Genomic DNA, 16,214 nt, shown 5'->3' on the forward strand with positions numbered 1-16,214 from the left:
ATGTGGACATTTGCCCACTCAAGGAGTCGCAATTGTGACATTTCATAACCATGTCATGAAAACAACATGCTTTAGGAATCTAAATAAACAATACACGAAGAGGTGAGCCAAAATAAGACCATTACACCATGCAAATTATAGTATTCAATATGTTCAAGTGATATCCAGGTTAAAAAGACTGCCAAAGGAGAAAATTGAGCTTTGGCTTAAATTCACTTAATGGAACTAGTTCTGAGTGATAGAAGACCTACTGCCCATTGGAGCTAAACCGATCCGAACTGGAAGACCGGAGTGAACAAACAAAGAGAGCCGGTCTGATGGCTAGGAAGGTGCAAGGCCATTGAGTGACGAAAGTGACCAGAAGCGTTTTGCATTTCACATGAGACGATACTGGCAACCAGTGGAGACATAACAAAATAGGGGAGATATGAATGTAAAATGCATTACAATAGTAAAGGAGAGCTGTAACCAGTGCATGAACTAATGATTCTGCATCTTTTATACTGTTAAAAGCGCGGAGTTGCACAATTCGATGTAGCTGGAAAAAAGCAGCTTTGTAGAGTTTACGTAGGCTTTACATTTAGTCATTTGGCAGATGCTTTTATCCAAAGCGACTTACCGATGAGGAAACATTGGAAGCAGTTATAACAACATAGGCAACAAAATACATAAGTGCATCAAACTAGTCCATTAAAGCCTAGCACAGTATACAAAGCTAAGAATAGTGAGGTTATGTCACCGGGTGAACAAACCAGGAACTAAAAAGACTTCGACTCGTTGCTAGGGGGAAGAAATGCCGGTGCGACACCATAACGAGCACCAGCTGAAGCCAATGATTAGAAGCACATGCTTCAATGAAGCACAGTATAAAGGGAGCGGCTGAAAGCATGGTAAAAGGAAAAAGAGGAAGGGGGAAGAGAAATGTTTGGGCAGTTGTGAAGTGCTGCAGGATTACTTGAGTGGATCATAGTAGCGGCAGTGAGGGGCGAGTGAGGAACAGTAACTGTACCAGCTGGGGAGATCATTGAGTTTGGGCTTATCTTCTGAAACCACTATTCTTTGGATCATCCACCCTATGAAGAGGAGAGAAACGAGTTGATTAATCGCTGTAAAGATAGAGTGAAACCAACACGTGTGAGGATTTACCAGAGTGATTTATGCACGAGTGTGGTGAGATCAAACAACTGTGTTTTCTCTGAGTCTCTGATGGATGAAACTGGTCCATAACTTTGAAGATGCTTTCAAATTTAACTGTCCCCGTAGTTGTTTCCAGGTCCCTAAAGATCGTGTGCATGGTGTAGAGGAGGAAGGAAAACTCAACGCACCGTTGTTGCCACAAAACATGAGCACTGCATCCCACATCAACGAAAGTCCAGCCTTACCATTCTTCTGACGATGCCGTTCCATTACACCCAGAACGAGAGCGAAGGCTGGGAGCAAAGAGGGAGCTAGTGTGAAGAGTTGAATGGTGGCTTTGCGAGCACGTCAACGAATCCGAGCCCGGAAGCTGCCTGCCCCACGAGTACTTCCACGAGTCTGACGACGAGGAAATTCCCGGTCTGTCCCACGAGGCCCACCTAGAGAGGAATATACTTACCTGAAGGACGGAAAAGTACCTACCAGCCCCCCCCTTCTTCATTGCGTCCACGCTACAGCCACGAGCATCCCCACCCCTGCTTTTAACCCTTTTTAGATTAATAAAAACTTACCTTTTAAAACGCATCCTTGTTGTCCGCCTCTTGGTGTTTTCTGGTGTCTGCTCCTCCGGAGTGTGGTAAATAACCCTCGGCCCTGTCACGGGGTGACAGTTACTTTTTTCTTTTTTTTATAGAAGGAAAGGGAAAAGAATTGGGATAAATCAGTCAGAGACGTGTTGACGGAAGAGATGTGATTTTAGGCATTTTTTTAAAGATGGCAACAGAGTCTGCTGATCTTGTAGCAGCAGGTAGATCATTCCACCAATGTGGAACAGATCCAGAGAAGGTACGGGAGAGTGACTGTTTTCCCTAGGTTAGTGAAGGGTTTAGTGATACCAAAATTCTTAACGTTGGCCGATGGAAAATAGAGGTAGTGTCAAGGAAAAACCTATATTTTATACCAAGAGATGGAGGTCCAGTTATTAATATTTCTATTTTAATGTTCATGCTAAGAAAATGAGACTGTAGCCAGACTTTTAACCCGCGGTGTATGTAGATAGAAATTGCTTATTCTACTGTAGTAAAAACATAACGCTTTGTTGTGTAAGCTCTTTATACACCTCTGAAGCCATAGCTATGTATATTATGGAGATTGCATTTCTATCAATAAATCATCCCAAAAATTACACGCTGGACCTTTAAACAGCAGTGCTATACTGAACAGGTCAAAGGGTGTGTTCCAAATGGAGAAAAAACACATCAGAGGGGCTTGTTAAAGTGGAAACCGCCAAGTCTACCATACGGAAGGGTTGTTCCAAACTGAAGTGCTCAAATCTGAGCACCTCAAAGCCTGTAGGATTATTGATTTTGAAGGGTACAACTGATGGAACATTCAATCTAATAAGTCTGTGTGGTGACAGTACCTTAAAACCTGGAAGTTTCTAGTGGTCTGAACCCAATCTTGCCCTAATGTGTCATTATTTTGCATCTGTGCTCTAAGGTGCCATCTCCCGATACAACTTATCATCAAAGCAGTTATCATCTGACTGGTCAAAATAAACTATTATGTGTCATGTAAGTGTTTTAAAGGTCTTATACCTTAGGTCAGATGGTTTTAGCTGTCTCGTGGACAAATAAGTTTTTTTATTTTATGTGTTTTTTGGGCTGGTTCATTAGATATTTTTTATCTAATAGTAGTAGTACCTTGTTTTATTTTTTATTTTTTATTTTTATTTATCCTTTATTTAACCAGGAAAAGCCCATTGAGATTAAAAATCTCTTTTACAAGGGAGACCTGGCCAAGATAGGCAGCAGAATTTACAACACATCATTACATACGTACAAGACACACAAAAAACAAAAAAAACCATGAAAAATAAAACAAATAAATTAATAGAAACAATTTGAAAGCCAGTTTTGCACTTACAATGAAATCTTAATTAAAACATTTACATGTGAGGGAGTCCAACTCAAAACATCTCATTCTTAACTTAAAAACACTCAGGAATCAACTTACTAAGTTTTAAGTTGTTCTGCAGCAAATTCCATGTAAAGGGAGCAGAATAAACAAAGGCCTTTTTACCCAGCTCAGTACTGACATGTGGGACAGAAAGCAAGACAACAGCCTGAGAACGAAGAGAATAATGACCAACACTTTTTTTCATAATAAGTGAACATAAATAGGATGGAAGCACACCAATAATAGCCTTATATATAAATGCATACCAATGACAACGCCTCCGTGTGGCCAGAGCAGACCACCCTACACGAGAGTACAGCTCACAGTGATGGCTGCGAGCTTTACAATTAGTAATAAATCTCAGCGATGCATGATAGGCTGCATCAATCATATGAAGGCATTGAGCAGATGAATGCATATATAATATATCACCATAGTCCAGCACCTTGTGTCTTGTATTTAAGTATTAGAAAAAAAGCAAACATTGCTATCTTGGAAAACCTGTAACAGCTAAACTTGGCTATACAAATGTAACTACATAGCTGCAGAACAAATTAAGAGACCATTTCATATTAATTTACAGTTTTTTGGAATTGACTATTTATAGGTATCTGTGTAGATACAATGATAATTTTTTATTTCTTCTTTGAAGTACTAACAATACTTCTTCCAAATTTCAAATAAAAATATTATTTGCAGAAAATGACACAGAAACAGGTCAAAATAACAGAAAAGATGCTCTGTATTTTTTCAGACCTCAAATACTGCAAAGAAAGTGTCTCATTACGTATGTAGCCCTCGGTTCCCTGAAAGGAGGGAACGAGACATTGTGTATAGCTACGCTCCTCAAATACTGAAGCTTGATTGCATTGCACCGGTAGATTTTATGGGCCAATGACGCTCAAGTGCCGAGCTTTGGGCAGAGCCTCCCACCATATAGGTCGGCGCCGAGCCGCATTGAACGAACATGGATAAGACCTTGAGATTAACAACACAGCAGCAACGCAATGTCTCGTTTCCTCCTTTCAGGGAACCGTAGTTACATACGTATCCGATACGTTCACTTTCAAGTCGGTCTCTCTACATTGTGTATAGCTACGCTATGGGGAAGGTTTAAAATCCCACTGTGTTGAACTCCCACCTCCATAAAACAGCCTAAAGAGCCAGACCCGATAACGTCGAGCCTGATATTCCCAGGGGATAACAAATGCCCCTCAGCTCAACCTGAGCGGAACTAAGCACGTTTATAGTATCCACCAATCCTTACTGACCGCAGCACTACTGGAGCCTGGCACATATCACATGTAACCAAGGGATAACATACTAAAACCAACAGCGCACTTACCGTGGTCGGCATGTTCCAACCGCATAAAAAAACTGCTGAAAATACACAGCATACTGGACCACCGGACTTAGTCGACACCACTCCGCTTGAAGGGTGTACACATACTGTACATCTTCAGTGTGGATGGCATGTGCCCCTGCAGAAACGACAGAATGACTGATACGTCACAGGTAGCTGCATTTTGATTTTCGTCTTACACCATGAAACGAAAACCTGCCATTTCAAACTGTACAGATGTCTGGTCGACGGGGCTCTTGCTTCCGCGATCATCTCCAAAAATCATTGAAAAACGTATATGCCACTTCACTTGAGGGGGGCTCGTCCAAGCACCATGAGCCAGTCTGTTGTCGCAAAGGGCTCCGCCAGCCCGTCAACGACGCATCCATAGTGACAACTATTCAGCTGACCACTCTACCCATCTGAACTCCTTTCGTTGTACATATTTCTGTTGTGTTTTATGTGATAACCCTGATTTTTCATGTGTCTTGTCATGCTGTCAGTCCTTCACATTGCTGTAAGATGACTTTATGTCACTCCTGAGGTTTGATTTTGTTGAAATTCAACAGATGGAACGGTCTCTTAATTTTTCCATGGCTGTATATAGGTGAGGTTATGTCACCGGGTGAACAAACCAGGAACTAAAAAGACTTCGACTCGTTGCTAGGGGGAAGAAATGCCGGTGCGACACCATAACGAGCACCAGCTAAAACTTAAATAAATTTTTCAAATTGTTTCTGATTGCATTCATCTTCCACATATCATGGGTAGGCAGGATGACATTCACATTTAGGTGTCTGCCATCTAAATCGACTTTTAAATAACCTTTTGAAATATGATTGTTTAACAATGGCTAAGTAGACTATTTTTATGGCTGTTAATACATCAGAGGTCAGAGAGAATTAAGGTCACATGACAACAAAAACATGGCCCGTGTTGTATATAATCATGCTCACCCACACATACTACATGGAACATGTCCTATAACAGTATTATATTTCAGACGCATCCCTGCATTTCGATTTTATGTGCTGGAATTAGTCTGTGGAGAAGCCCCAGTGTAGGAAAATATTTACAGAAGTTCACTACATTTCGTGGTTTTTGTTTGGAAAGAGGCAATCCAAAAAAAAATATTGTTAAATGTGTTGATTGTGCAGAGCTGGACTGTGATAGATGTTAATTACAGAGGAGGGGTTCTCGTTATCACTAATGAATCTACAGAGTACAAAAAGACAAGAATCAGTGTCTCAGACTAACAGTGTGTGTGTCTTCTGTTGTAGACTAATGGCTGGAAACAGAAATTTACTGAGTCACTTGCTGTGTCTTTTACTGAGCTCAGTTTGCGCAGCGGTTCCACAGAGAGGGATTCCAGTTAATAGTCCACAAGCTCTTGGGTTCCAGCAAAATGAACAGAGATTTGGACTCGAAATGCAAACTGAACAACAGTTTTCTCAGAAGTTTCCACTTCAGAAGCCAGTGGTGCAGTCAGAACCTCTTGACAAGTGTGCTGTAGCGGATTATGAGCAGATCCAGTGTGGACAACCTGGTATCAGTGGTGCTGAGTGTGATGCTATAAACTGCTGCTTTAATGGACAGCAGTGTTATTATGGGATGTCAGGTAAAGGTGTTTTACCAGTTAAGTGTTTCTTGCCAAGCTGGCCCTCTGATAACTTCCTCTTTCTCATTACAGTCACTGTCCAGTGTATGAGAGATGGTCAGTTTGTGATAGTGGTGGCTAGAGATGTCACGCTGCCTCGTCTGAGTCTGGACACGGTCCGTCTGCTGGGTGGAAATGAAGCACCTTGTGGTCCTGTTGGTTCCACATCTTCCTTTGCCGTTTACCAGTTTCCAGTCACTTCCTGTGGCACCAGCATGATTGTGAGTTTGCTGTTTGTGATTTGGGTGTCTAGAACAGACTTGATGTCAATCGTGTTTCTGCTTGCAGGAGGAAAATGGTTATGTGGTGTATGAGAACAGAATGACTTCATCCTATGAAGTGGGCATTGGACCTCTTGGCTCCGTCACAAGGGACAGTCATTTTGAGTAGGTTACCTGTTTTCTCATTCGTGAATATTGAACCGCTGTCAGAAGCTCACTGTTTGTTTGTGTAGACTTCTCTTCCAGTGTAGATATTCTGCCACTGCTGTTGAAGCTCTGGTTGTGGAGGTCAACACTGTTCCCCCACCTCCACCTATGGCTGCTCCTGGACCCCTCAGGGTGGAACTTAGGCTGGCGAATGGCCAATGTGTCACTAAAGGCTGTGCAGAAGGTGCTGATTTTCTATGCCTCTCCAAATGTGTTGCACTTATAGCACTGGTCTAAAACTTTAGCTTGAGACTGTAACCCATTGTGTTAATCCTCAGGAGATGAGGCGTATACGTCCTACTACGGTGAGGATGAGTATCCAGTCACAAAAGTCCTGCGAGACCCTGTGTATGTTGAGGTGCACATTTTGGAGAGAACTGACCCCAATCTTGTCCTGATGTTGGGGCGCTGTTGGGCGACATCAACCCCTAGTCCTCTCAGTCTACCCCAGTGGGATCTTCTAGTTGATGGGTGAGTAGAATCCAATGCATTTATCCAAGAATTTGGCTGTGGTCGAGTCCTGACCGTCACTTCTGTTTTAGATGCCCTTACCAGGATGATCGTTACCTGACCACACTGGTTCCTACAGTTGGCTCGTCTGGTCTTCAGTTCCCAACCCACTACAAGCGCTTTGTTGTGAAGATGTTCACGTTTGTGGATCCAGCGTCACTGGCCCCTCTGCAGGAGACTGTATGATCTCCTTACAGCCTTCGGTATACTCTAAATTGCCTTTTTTATTTGTTGCTAAAGCTGATGTCTTTGTTTGTCAGATCTACATTCACTGCAGTACAGCGGTGTGCCACCCTGCTTCTGGCTCCTGTGAACAGAGCTGTGCCAGGAAAAGCAGTATGTATTTAACTTTGGTTTGCTTTGCTGTTTTACAGTTTTCGTACTGATACTCTTGTGTTCCAGGGAGAGATGTTGCTGGCAAGAGGCGTGAAGAAACTGTGGTTTCCAGTGGAGGGATATTCTTTACAATGTAAACTGAATTGCCCTTTCTAATAAAGTAATTGGATTCAATTGTTTGTGTAGCTGCGTTTTCTCCCCAATGAGTATTATGGCGTAAGGTTAATTAAGAAATGAGAACTTTCAAACTGCTAGTTTTATTATATAGCCTCTCCCAGGCTCGATGAATCTTTACAAGCGACACCAATTTAACAATCATTGTAAAATAACAACTTGCCATTTGCCCAATCAAGGCACAAAAAATAAATTTTTGTATACAAATTTGACAATGTCATAATGACAACGTGAAAAGGTAGGCTACATGAAGAGGTGAGCCAAAATAAGACAATTACACTATGCAAATGATAGTATCCATACGTTCAAGTGATATCCAGGTTAGAAAGACTGCCAAAAGAGGAATGGACATTTTAACTGCTTATGAGTGAACAAGTATCTTTACAGTTTTTGTTTAATTTCACTTTCTGGTAAGGGTAGGGAGTTCCAAAATTTGGATGCCTTGACCAAACACCTGCTGCCCATTGGAGAGAACCTATGCACACAGAAGTTCAGAATTGCAAGACCGGAGCGACAATACGGTCGGAACAATAGGAGGGAGCAAGGCTATTAAGTGACTTGAAAGTGAGCATAAGCATTTTGTATTTAATACAAGAACCCTGCAACCAGTGGAGACTTAACAAAATAGGGGAGATATGAGCAGATGTATTTGTCAAAGTTGGCATTCTGGCAGCAGAACTTTAAATGTACTCCAAACAGGTGATGAAGTGATAATCCAGAAAAAAGCATTACAATAGTAAAGGAAAGATGTAATCAGTGCATGAACTAATGATTCTGCATCTTTTTTACTGATAAAAGCGGAGTTGCACAATTTGACGTAGCTGCAAAAAAAGCTTTAGAGTTTGTGGATGTAGGCATCCAAGGTCAGTGAAGGGTCTAGTGATACCAAAATTATTTACAGTGGTCGATGGAAAAATAAAGGTAGTGTCAAGGCTAAACCTTAGTTATTTTTAGTTTAGAAATGGAGGTCCAGTTATTAAAATTTCTGTTATGTTCAGGTTAAAAAAATGGGACTGTAGCCAAACTTTTAACTCGGACACATTAAGATTATTACGTGTCTGTTTTAACTAGGGATGTCACTGTAACATTAAGGTGGAATGCAATTGATACTGGGTCAAAAGAGAAACACCACAACATGAAAAAGTGAATGCTTTAAAGAATTTATTCCAAACAATAATCAACATTGAATTAGACAAAGTTCAACATAAGGGAAAAGGAACCTAAATAGTGATGTCATAAAGAAAATAAACCATTGAAATCAACTCACCAATATCTCAGAATCCCCAACTAATCTAACTAATCTAACTATGAAAACAAACAAAATGTAGAAACAAAATCAAGAGCTTCAGCGAATACGTCGGATTGACGACATTCAGAGGAATCAGTTAGTAACACCTAGCGGCAAGGTTGCAAATTGCAACCAACCGCTCACTCCACCCCCCCTCCCTTTCGAAACACTATGACAGCTGAAAGAACATGTCGAATTACATGCAAGGGGACCCGCGGTGTATGTAGATAGAAATAGCTTATTCTAAGGTAGTAAAAACATAACGCTTCATTGTGGATAAAAGCGTCTGCTAAATGACAATGTTGTGTAAGCTCTTTATACACCTCTGAAGACATAGCTATGTATATTATATTGCATTTCTATCAATAGATCATCCCAAAAATTACACGCTGGACCTTTAAACAGCAGTGCTATACTGAACAGGTCAAAGGGTGTGTTCCAAATGGAGAAAAAACACATCAGAGGTGCTTGTTAAAGTGGAAACCGCCAAGTCTACCGTACGGAAGGGCTGTTCCAAACTGCCTGTAGGATTATGGATTTTGAAAGATACAGCTGATGGACCATTCACCCTCATAAATCTGTGTGTTGACAGTACCTTGAAACCTGGAAGTTTCTAGTGGTCTGAACCCAATCTTGCCCTAATGTGTCACATTGGTTAATTTCTCATTATTTAGCATTTGTTCTGTAAGGTGGCATCTGGTGGCAATATCACGAATCCTCCCAATACACCCTATCATTAAAGCAGTTATCGTCTGACAGGTCTCGTGCTGTAGGTCTGATGGTTTTGCTGTCTGGTGAACAAATTGATAATTTTTTTAAATTTGAAATTGGGGCTGGTTTATTAGAGATTTGTTATATTATGTCCCAATAATAGCCTGATGTGTAATATAACAATCCATTGCCTCACCTATAAGCAATGACTGTACAAAAAACAAGTGGAAAATAGAAGAAATAGTAAAACCTTGTCTTGTATTTAAGTATTGGAAAAACGACTTGGCTATCTACCATTGGAAAACCTGTAACAGCTAAACTTGACTATACAAATTTAACTACATAACTGAAGAAAATATTAAGAGACCATCTCAAATTAATTTTCAGTTTTTTTAATTGACTCTTTATAGGTATCTGTGTAGATACAACGATGTAAATAATTATTTTGTGAACTACTAACGTATTGTTCTATTCTTCCAAATTTCAAATTAAGCACGTGCGCACACATTGTCAAGAAAAAACAGACATAAGTTTCATGTAACCGCGTGCGGCTCATGTCCAGAATCTTTTAGCGCTGGGACAGCCGCTCCATCTATCATTTCACGATCTCCAAAACCACCGTTATATCCACCGTTTATATAACATTCATCACCCAAATACAGCAAACAAACAACACAGAAATACTACGTCAAACGTCCAACTCGGTTTATGATAAGTTGACCACGTAAAGCATGAGAAGAGAACACGTTTAACATTGTAAATAAGTCACAATGCATGAAACACTGTTGCACGGCCACTTTAAACAATACAACAGGAATATTTGGACATGTATTTGGGAAAAGTAAAAAAAAAATATTATTTTTTTTGGGTTATTACCCTGATTTTTCATGTGTCTTGTCATGCTGTCAGTCTTTCACATTGCTGTTGGATGACTTTATGTCACTACTGAGGAGACTAGACTATAATTACCATAATACATCTAGAAAGGGTTAACATCTAGACTTTTAAATAACCTTTTGAAATATGCTTGTTTAATAATGGCCAAGAAGATTATTTTTATGGCTGTTTACAGGTCAAAGAAAATTTAGGTAACATGACAACAAAAACATGGCAGATGTTGTATATATTCATACCACACCCACAGATACTACATGGAACATATTAGTTGATAGAACATAATGAATTAGATGAAGTTCACACCTATCACATCACTATATTTCAGACGCAGCCCTGCATTTAGATTTTATGTGCCGGAATGAGTCTGTGGAGAAGCCCCAGTGTTGAAAATATTTACAGACGTTCACTAGATTTCGTGGTTTTTGTTTGGAAAGAGGAAATCCAAAAAAAAATATTGTTAAATGTATTGATTGTGCAGAGCTGGACTGTGATAGATGTTAATTACAGAGGAGGGGTTCTCGTTATCACTAATGAATCTACAGAGTACAAAAAGACAATAATCAGTGTCTCAGACTAACAGTGAGTGTGTCTTCTGTTGTAGACTAATGGCTGGAAACAGAAATTTACTGAGGCACTTGCTTTTTCTTTTACTGAGCTCAGTTTGCAGAGCGGTTCCACAGAGAGGGATTCCAGTTAATAGTCCACAAGCTCTTGGGTTCCAACAAAATGAACAGAGATTTGGACTCGCGCCGCAAACTGAACAACAGTTTTCTCAGAAGTTTCCACTTCAGAAGCCGGTGGTGCAGTCAGAACCTCTTGACAAGTGTGCTGTAGCGGATTATGAGCAGATTCAGTGTGGACAACCTGGTATCAGTGGTGCTGAGTGTGAAGCTATAAACTGCTGCTTTAATGGACAGCAGTGTTATTATGGGATGTCAGGTAAAGGTGTTTTACCAGTTAAGTGTTTCTTGCCAAGCTGGCCCTCTGATAACTTCCTCTTTCTCATTACAGTGACTGTCCAGTGTATGAGAGATGGTCAGTTTGTGTTGGTGGTGGCTAGAGATGTCACGCTGCCTCGTCTGAGTCTGGACACGGTCCGTCTGCTGGGTGGAAATGAAGCACCTTGTGGTCCTGTTGGTTCCACACCTTCCTTCGCCATTTACCAGTTTCCAGCCACTGCCTGTGGCACCAGCATGATGGTGAGTTTGCTGTTTGTGATTTGGGTGTCTAGAACAGACTTTATGTCAATCGTGTTTCTGCTTGCAGGAGGAAAATGGTTATGTGGTGTATGAGAACAGAATGACTTCATCCTATGAAGTGGCCATTGGACCTCTTGGCTCCATCACAAGGGACAGTCATTTTGAGTAGGTTACCTGTTTTCTCATGAGTGAATCTTGAACCGATGTCAGAAGCTCACAGTTTGTTTGTGTAGACTTCTTTTTCAGTGTAGATATTCTGCCACTGCTGTGGAAGCTCTAGTTGTGGAGGTCAACACTGTTCCACCTCCTCCACCTGTAGCTGCTCCTGGACCCCTCAGGGTGGAACTTAGGCTGGCGAATGGCCAATGTGTCACTAAAGGCTGTGCAGAAGGTGCTGATTTGCTATGCCTTTCCAAGTGAGTCTTACTTTAGATTGAGACAAGTAACAAGTGTTAATCCTCAGGAGATGAGGCGTATACGTCCTACTACGGTGAGGATGAGTATCCAGTCACAAAAGTCCTGCGAGACCCTGTGTATGTTGAGGTGCGCATTTTGGAGAGAACTGACCCCAATCTTGTCCTGATGTTGGGGCACTGTTGGGCGACATCAACCCCTAGTCCTCTCAGTTTACCCCAGTGGGATCTTCTAGTTGATGGGTGAGTAGAATCCAATGCATTTATCCAAGAATTTGGCTGTGATCGAGTCCTGACAGTCACTTCTGTTTTAGATGCCCTTACCAGGATGATCGTTACCTGACCACACTGGTTCCTACAGTTGGCTCGTCTGGTCTTCAGTTCCCAACCCACTACAAGCGCTTTGTTGTGAAGATGTTCACGTTTGTGGATCCAGCGTCACTGGCCCCTCTGCAGGAGACTGTATGATTTCCTTACAGCCTTCGGTATACTCTAAATTGCCTTTTTTTTTGTTGCTAAAGCTGATGTCTTTGTTTGTCAGATCTACATTCACTGCAGTACAGCGGTGTGCCACCCTACTTCAGGCTCCTGTGAACAGAGCTGTGCCAGGAAAAGCAGTATGTATTTCACTTTGGCTTGATTTGGTGTTTTGTCGTCCTGACACTTTCTTGTGTTCCAGGGAGAGATGTTGCTGACAAGAGGCGGGAAGAAACCGTGGTTTCCAGTGGAGGGATTTTCTTTACAATGTAAACTGAATTGCCCTTTCAATAAACTAATTTGACCCTTACACTTGTATAGCTGCATTATAATTAAAGTTTCTGCCTAATGAGGATTGGGGTTGTGGCACCTTAGAGCACAAAAGCAAAATGCTGAGAAATTAACTAGTGTGTATGATGCATCATGTCAAGATTGGGGCCAGACCACTAGAAATTTCCAGGTAGTTGTTTGAGGAACTGTCACCACACAGACTCAAAATCCATCTTCCTTTGAGGTGATCAGATTTGAGCTCTTCAGTTTGGAACAACCTTTCCATATGGTGTGTGGCGGTTTCCACTTTAACAAGCACCTCTGTGGTTTTATTCCATTTGGAACAAACCCCTTGACCTGTTCAGTACTGCTGCATAAATGTGTACTCCAGCTTTAATCCTCCTAGTAGCATGGTCTTGTAAGCTAACCGTACAGTTTATATGCTCTCCTACTTGTATTTCGCTTTGGATAAAAGCGTCTGCCAAATAAATGTACTTTCCATCACTTATGCGGATAACATCCAGGTATATATACTGATTGTCAGCCAGATTCCATCCACTTAATGGCCTCTGTTTCTGAGGTAGAAGTCTGGCTACGGTCCGATTTTCTAAAACTGATATCTGGTTCTACCATCTGTTTTTAGCCTTGCCATTGACTATTCCATCGGCTGCTTTAGGAGTTTGTTTCACTAGACCCTTCACTGATCTTGGATGCCTACATCCACAAACCCTCCAGTGCTGCTTTTCATAGTTAAAATGAAGTTGCACAATTGTAGTAAAAAATGGGCAGAATCATTTACATATTGAATCTATTGTAATGCTTTTTTCAGTTTAGCAGTGCTGTCTGCAGTACATTCAAAGTTCTGCTGACAGAACATTATCTTCCATAAAAACATCTGCTCATATCTCCCCAGTTCCTTTAATCTCCACTGGTTGTCGGCATTTTATGAAATACAAAACTTCTGACTTTTAAGGCAGTCAATTGCCTTGTTCATTCCAACCTACTCTTTCTGTAGATTTCCTCTAGTTCACTCCGGTCTTGCAGTTCTGAACTGTGTGCACCAAGGTTGTTTCTTCAATGGGCAGCAGGTTTATTTCCTATCACAGCATCCAAACTTTGGAACTCACGCCACTTCATGACATTAAACTGCATTTGTCACATTACAAATAAATAGGCATTAGGACACTTGTGCGATGCGTGACAATTGAATTAGTGTCCCTTGTATAACACCTTTTACAGGCTCAAGGATGTTTTCAAAATATATTAATGTTAAAACTTCTCATTTAACCTTACACCACTTTGTACCATAACACAACCATCCCAATCTTCATTGGGGAGAAAAAGCATAGCTAAACAAATGCCTTGGAGTTCAATGACTTTATTAAAAAGGGCAAGTCAGTTTACATTGTGAAGAAAATCCCGCCACTGGAAACAACAGTTTCACGCCTCTTGTCAGCAAGAGCTCTCCCTGGAACAAGAAAGTGTCAGGACAACAACTGTAAAAGCAAATCAAAACCAAAGTGAAATACATACTGCTTTTCCTGGCACAGCTCTGTTCACAGGAGCCAGAAGCAGGGTGGCACACCGCTGTACTACAGTGAATGTAGATCTGACAAACAAAGACATCAGCTTTAGCAACAAAATACAAGTCAATGTTTATGATACTGAGGGCTGTAAGGAAATCATACGGTCTCCTGCAGAGGGGCCAATGACGCTGGATCCACAAACGTGAACATCTTCACAACAAAGCGCTTGTAGTGGGTTGGGAATTGAAGACCAGACGAGCCAACTGTAGGAACCAGTGTGGTCAGGTAACGATCATCCTGGTAAGGGCATCTAAAAAAAAAGAGGGTCAGGACTCACAGCCTAATATCTGGATAAACGTGTTGGATTCTACTCACCCATCAACTAGAAGATCCCACTGGGGTAGACTGAGAGGACTAGGGGTTGATGTCGCCCAACAGTGCCCCAACATCAGGACAAGATTGGGGTCAGTTCTCTCCAAAATGCGCACCTCAACATACACAGGGTCTCGCAGGACTTTTGTGACTGGATACTCATCCTCACCGTAGTAGGACGTATACGCCTCATCTCCTGAGGATTAACACTTGTTACTTGTCTCAATCTAAAGTAAGACTCACTTGGAAAGGCATAGCAAATCAGCACCTTCTGCACAGCCTTTAGTGACACATTGGCCATTCGCCAGCCTAAGTTCCACCCTGAGGGGTCCAGGAGCAGCTACAGGTGGAGGTGGGGGAACAGTGTTGACCTCCACAACCAGAGCTTCCACAGCAGTGGCAGAATATCTACACTGGAAGAGAAGTCTACACAAACAAACAGTGAGCTTCTGACAGCGGTTCAATATTCACGAATGAGAAAACAGGTAACCTACTCAAAATGACTGTCCCTTGTGATGGAGCCAAGAGGTCCAATGGCCACTTCATAGGATGAAGTCATTCTGTTCTCATACACCACATAACCATTTTCCTCCTGCAAGCAGAAACACGATTGACATCAAGTCTGTTCTAGACAGCCAAATCACAAACAGCAAACTCACCATCATGCTGGTGCCACAGGAAGTGACTGGAAACTGGTAAATGGCAAAGGAAGGTGTGGAACCAACAGGACCACAAGGTGCTTCATTTCCACCCAGCAGACGGACCGTGTCCAGACTCAGACGAGGCAGCGTGACATCTCTAGCCACCACTAACACAAACTGACCATCTCTCATACACTGGACAGTCACTGTAATGAGAAAGAGGAAGTTATCAGAGGTTCAGCTTGGCAAGAAACACTTAACTGGTAAAACACCTTTACCTGACATCCCATAATAACACTGCTGTCCATTAAAGCAGCAGTTTATAGCTTCACACTCAGCACCACTGATACCAGGTTGTCCACACTGGATCTGCTCATAATCCGCTACAGCACACTTGTCAAGAGGTTCTGACTGCACCACCGGCTTCTGAAGTGGAAACTTCTGAGAAAACTGTTGTTCAGTTTGCAGAGCGAGTCCAAATCTCTGTTCATTTTGCTGGAACCCAAGAGCTTGTGGACTATTAACTGGAATCCCTCTCTGTGGAACCGCTCCGCAAACTGAGCTCAGTAAAAGAAAAAGCAAGTGCCTCAGTAAATTTCTGTTTCCAGCCATTAGTCTACAACAGAAGACACACTCACTGTTAGTCTGAGACACTGATTCTTGTCTTTTTGTACTCTGTAGATTCATTAGTGATAACGAGAACCCCTCCTCTGTAATTAACATCTATCACAGTCCAGCTCTGCACAATCAATACATTTAACAATATATTTTTTGGGATTGGCTCTTTCAAAACAAAAACCACGAAATCTAGTGAACATCTGTAAATATTTTCAACACTGGGGCTTCTCCACAGACTCATTCCGGCACACAAAATCTA

The 16,214-nt window shown here is 41.6% G+C and overlaps 3 protein-coding genes across 4 annotated transcripts; 2 read left to right on the forward strand and 1 right to left on the reverse strand.

The window, feature by feature from the left end:
- The first annotated feature begins 5,634 nt into the window (after positions 1–5,634).
- On the forward strand, positions 5,635–7,593 carry LOC306893319 (zona pellucida sperm-binding protein 4-like). Of its 2 annotated transcripts, XM_079455098.1 has the most exons (8): positions 5,635–6,056; positions 6,129–6,316; positions 6,384–6,481; positions 6,550–6,707; positions 6,802–6,994; positions 7,066–7,213; positions 7,294–7,369; positions 7,436–7,593. In XM_079455098.1, the coding sequence occupies exons 1-8, from the start codon at positions 5,648–5,650 to the stop codon at positions 7,504–7,506; spliced, it is 1,341 nt and encodes a 446-aa protein (XP_079311224.1). In that variant the 5' UTR covers positions 5,635–5,647; the 3' UTR covers positions 7,507–7,593. The 2 variants fall into 2 exon arrangements, with proteins under 2 accessions (XP_079311224.1, XP_079311225.1); XM_079455099.1 differs by lacking the exon at positions 7,294–7,369 and having other exon boundaries at positions 5,697–6,056; positions 7,066–7,236; positions 7,408–7,541.
- A 3,407-nt stretch (positions 7,594–11,000) lies between these two features.
- On the forward strand, positions 11,001–13,310 carry LOC306893345 (zona pellucida sperm-binding protein 4-like). Its single transcript, XM_079455131.1, has 8 exons — positions 11,001–11,378; positions 11,451–11,638; positions 11,706–11,803; positions 11,872–12,029; positions 12,102–12,294; positions 12,366–12,513; positions 12,593–12,668; positions 12,731–13,310. Exons 1-8 carry the CDS (start codon positions 11,045–11,047, stop codon positions 12,799–12,801), a joined length of 1,266 nt encoding a protein of 421 aa, XP_079311257.1. The 5' UTR covers positions 11,001–11,044; the 3' UTR covers positions 12,802–13,310.
- A 563-nt stretch (positions 13,311–13,873) lies between these two features.
- LOC306897759 (zona pellucida sperm-binding protein 4-like) lies at positions 13,874–15,977 on the reverse strand. Its single transcript, XM_079462750.1, has 8 exons — positions 15,616–15,977; positions 15,356–15,543; positions 15,191–15,288; positions 14,965–15,122; positions 14,700–14,892; positions 14,487–14,634; positions 14,332–14,407; positions 13,874–14,266 (listed from the first exon to the last, which is right to left on the reverse strand). Exons 1-8 carry the CDS (start codon positions 15,947–15,949, stop codon positions 14,199–14,201), a joined length of 1,263 nt encoding a protein of 420 aa, XP_079318876.1. The 5' UTR covers positions 15,950–15,977; the 3' UTR covers positions 13,874–14,198.
- Between the last annotated feature and the right edge of the window lie 237 nt (positions 15,978–16,214).

This window comes from Barbatula barbatula (genome assembly GCF_947034865.1).
Source record: "Barbatula barbatula genome assembly, chromosome: 1".
In the NCBI taxonomy this organism is placed as follows: domain Eukaryota; kingdom Metazoa; phylum Chordata; class Actinopteri; order Cypriniformes; family Nemacheilidae; genus Barbatula; species Barbatula barbatula.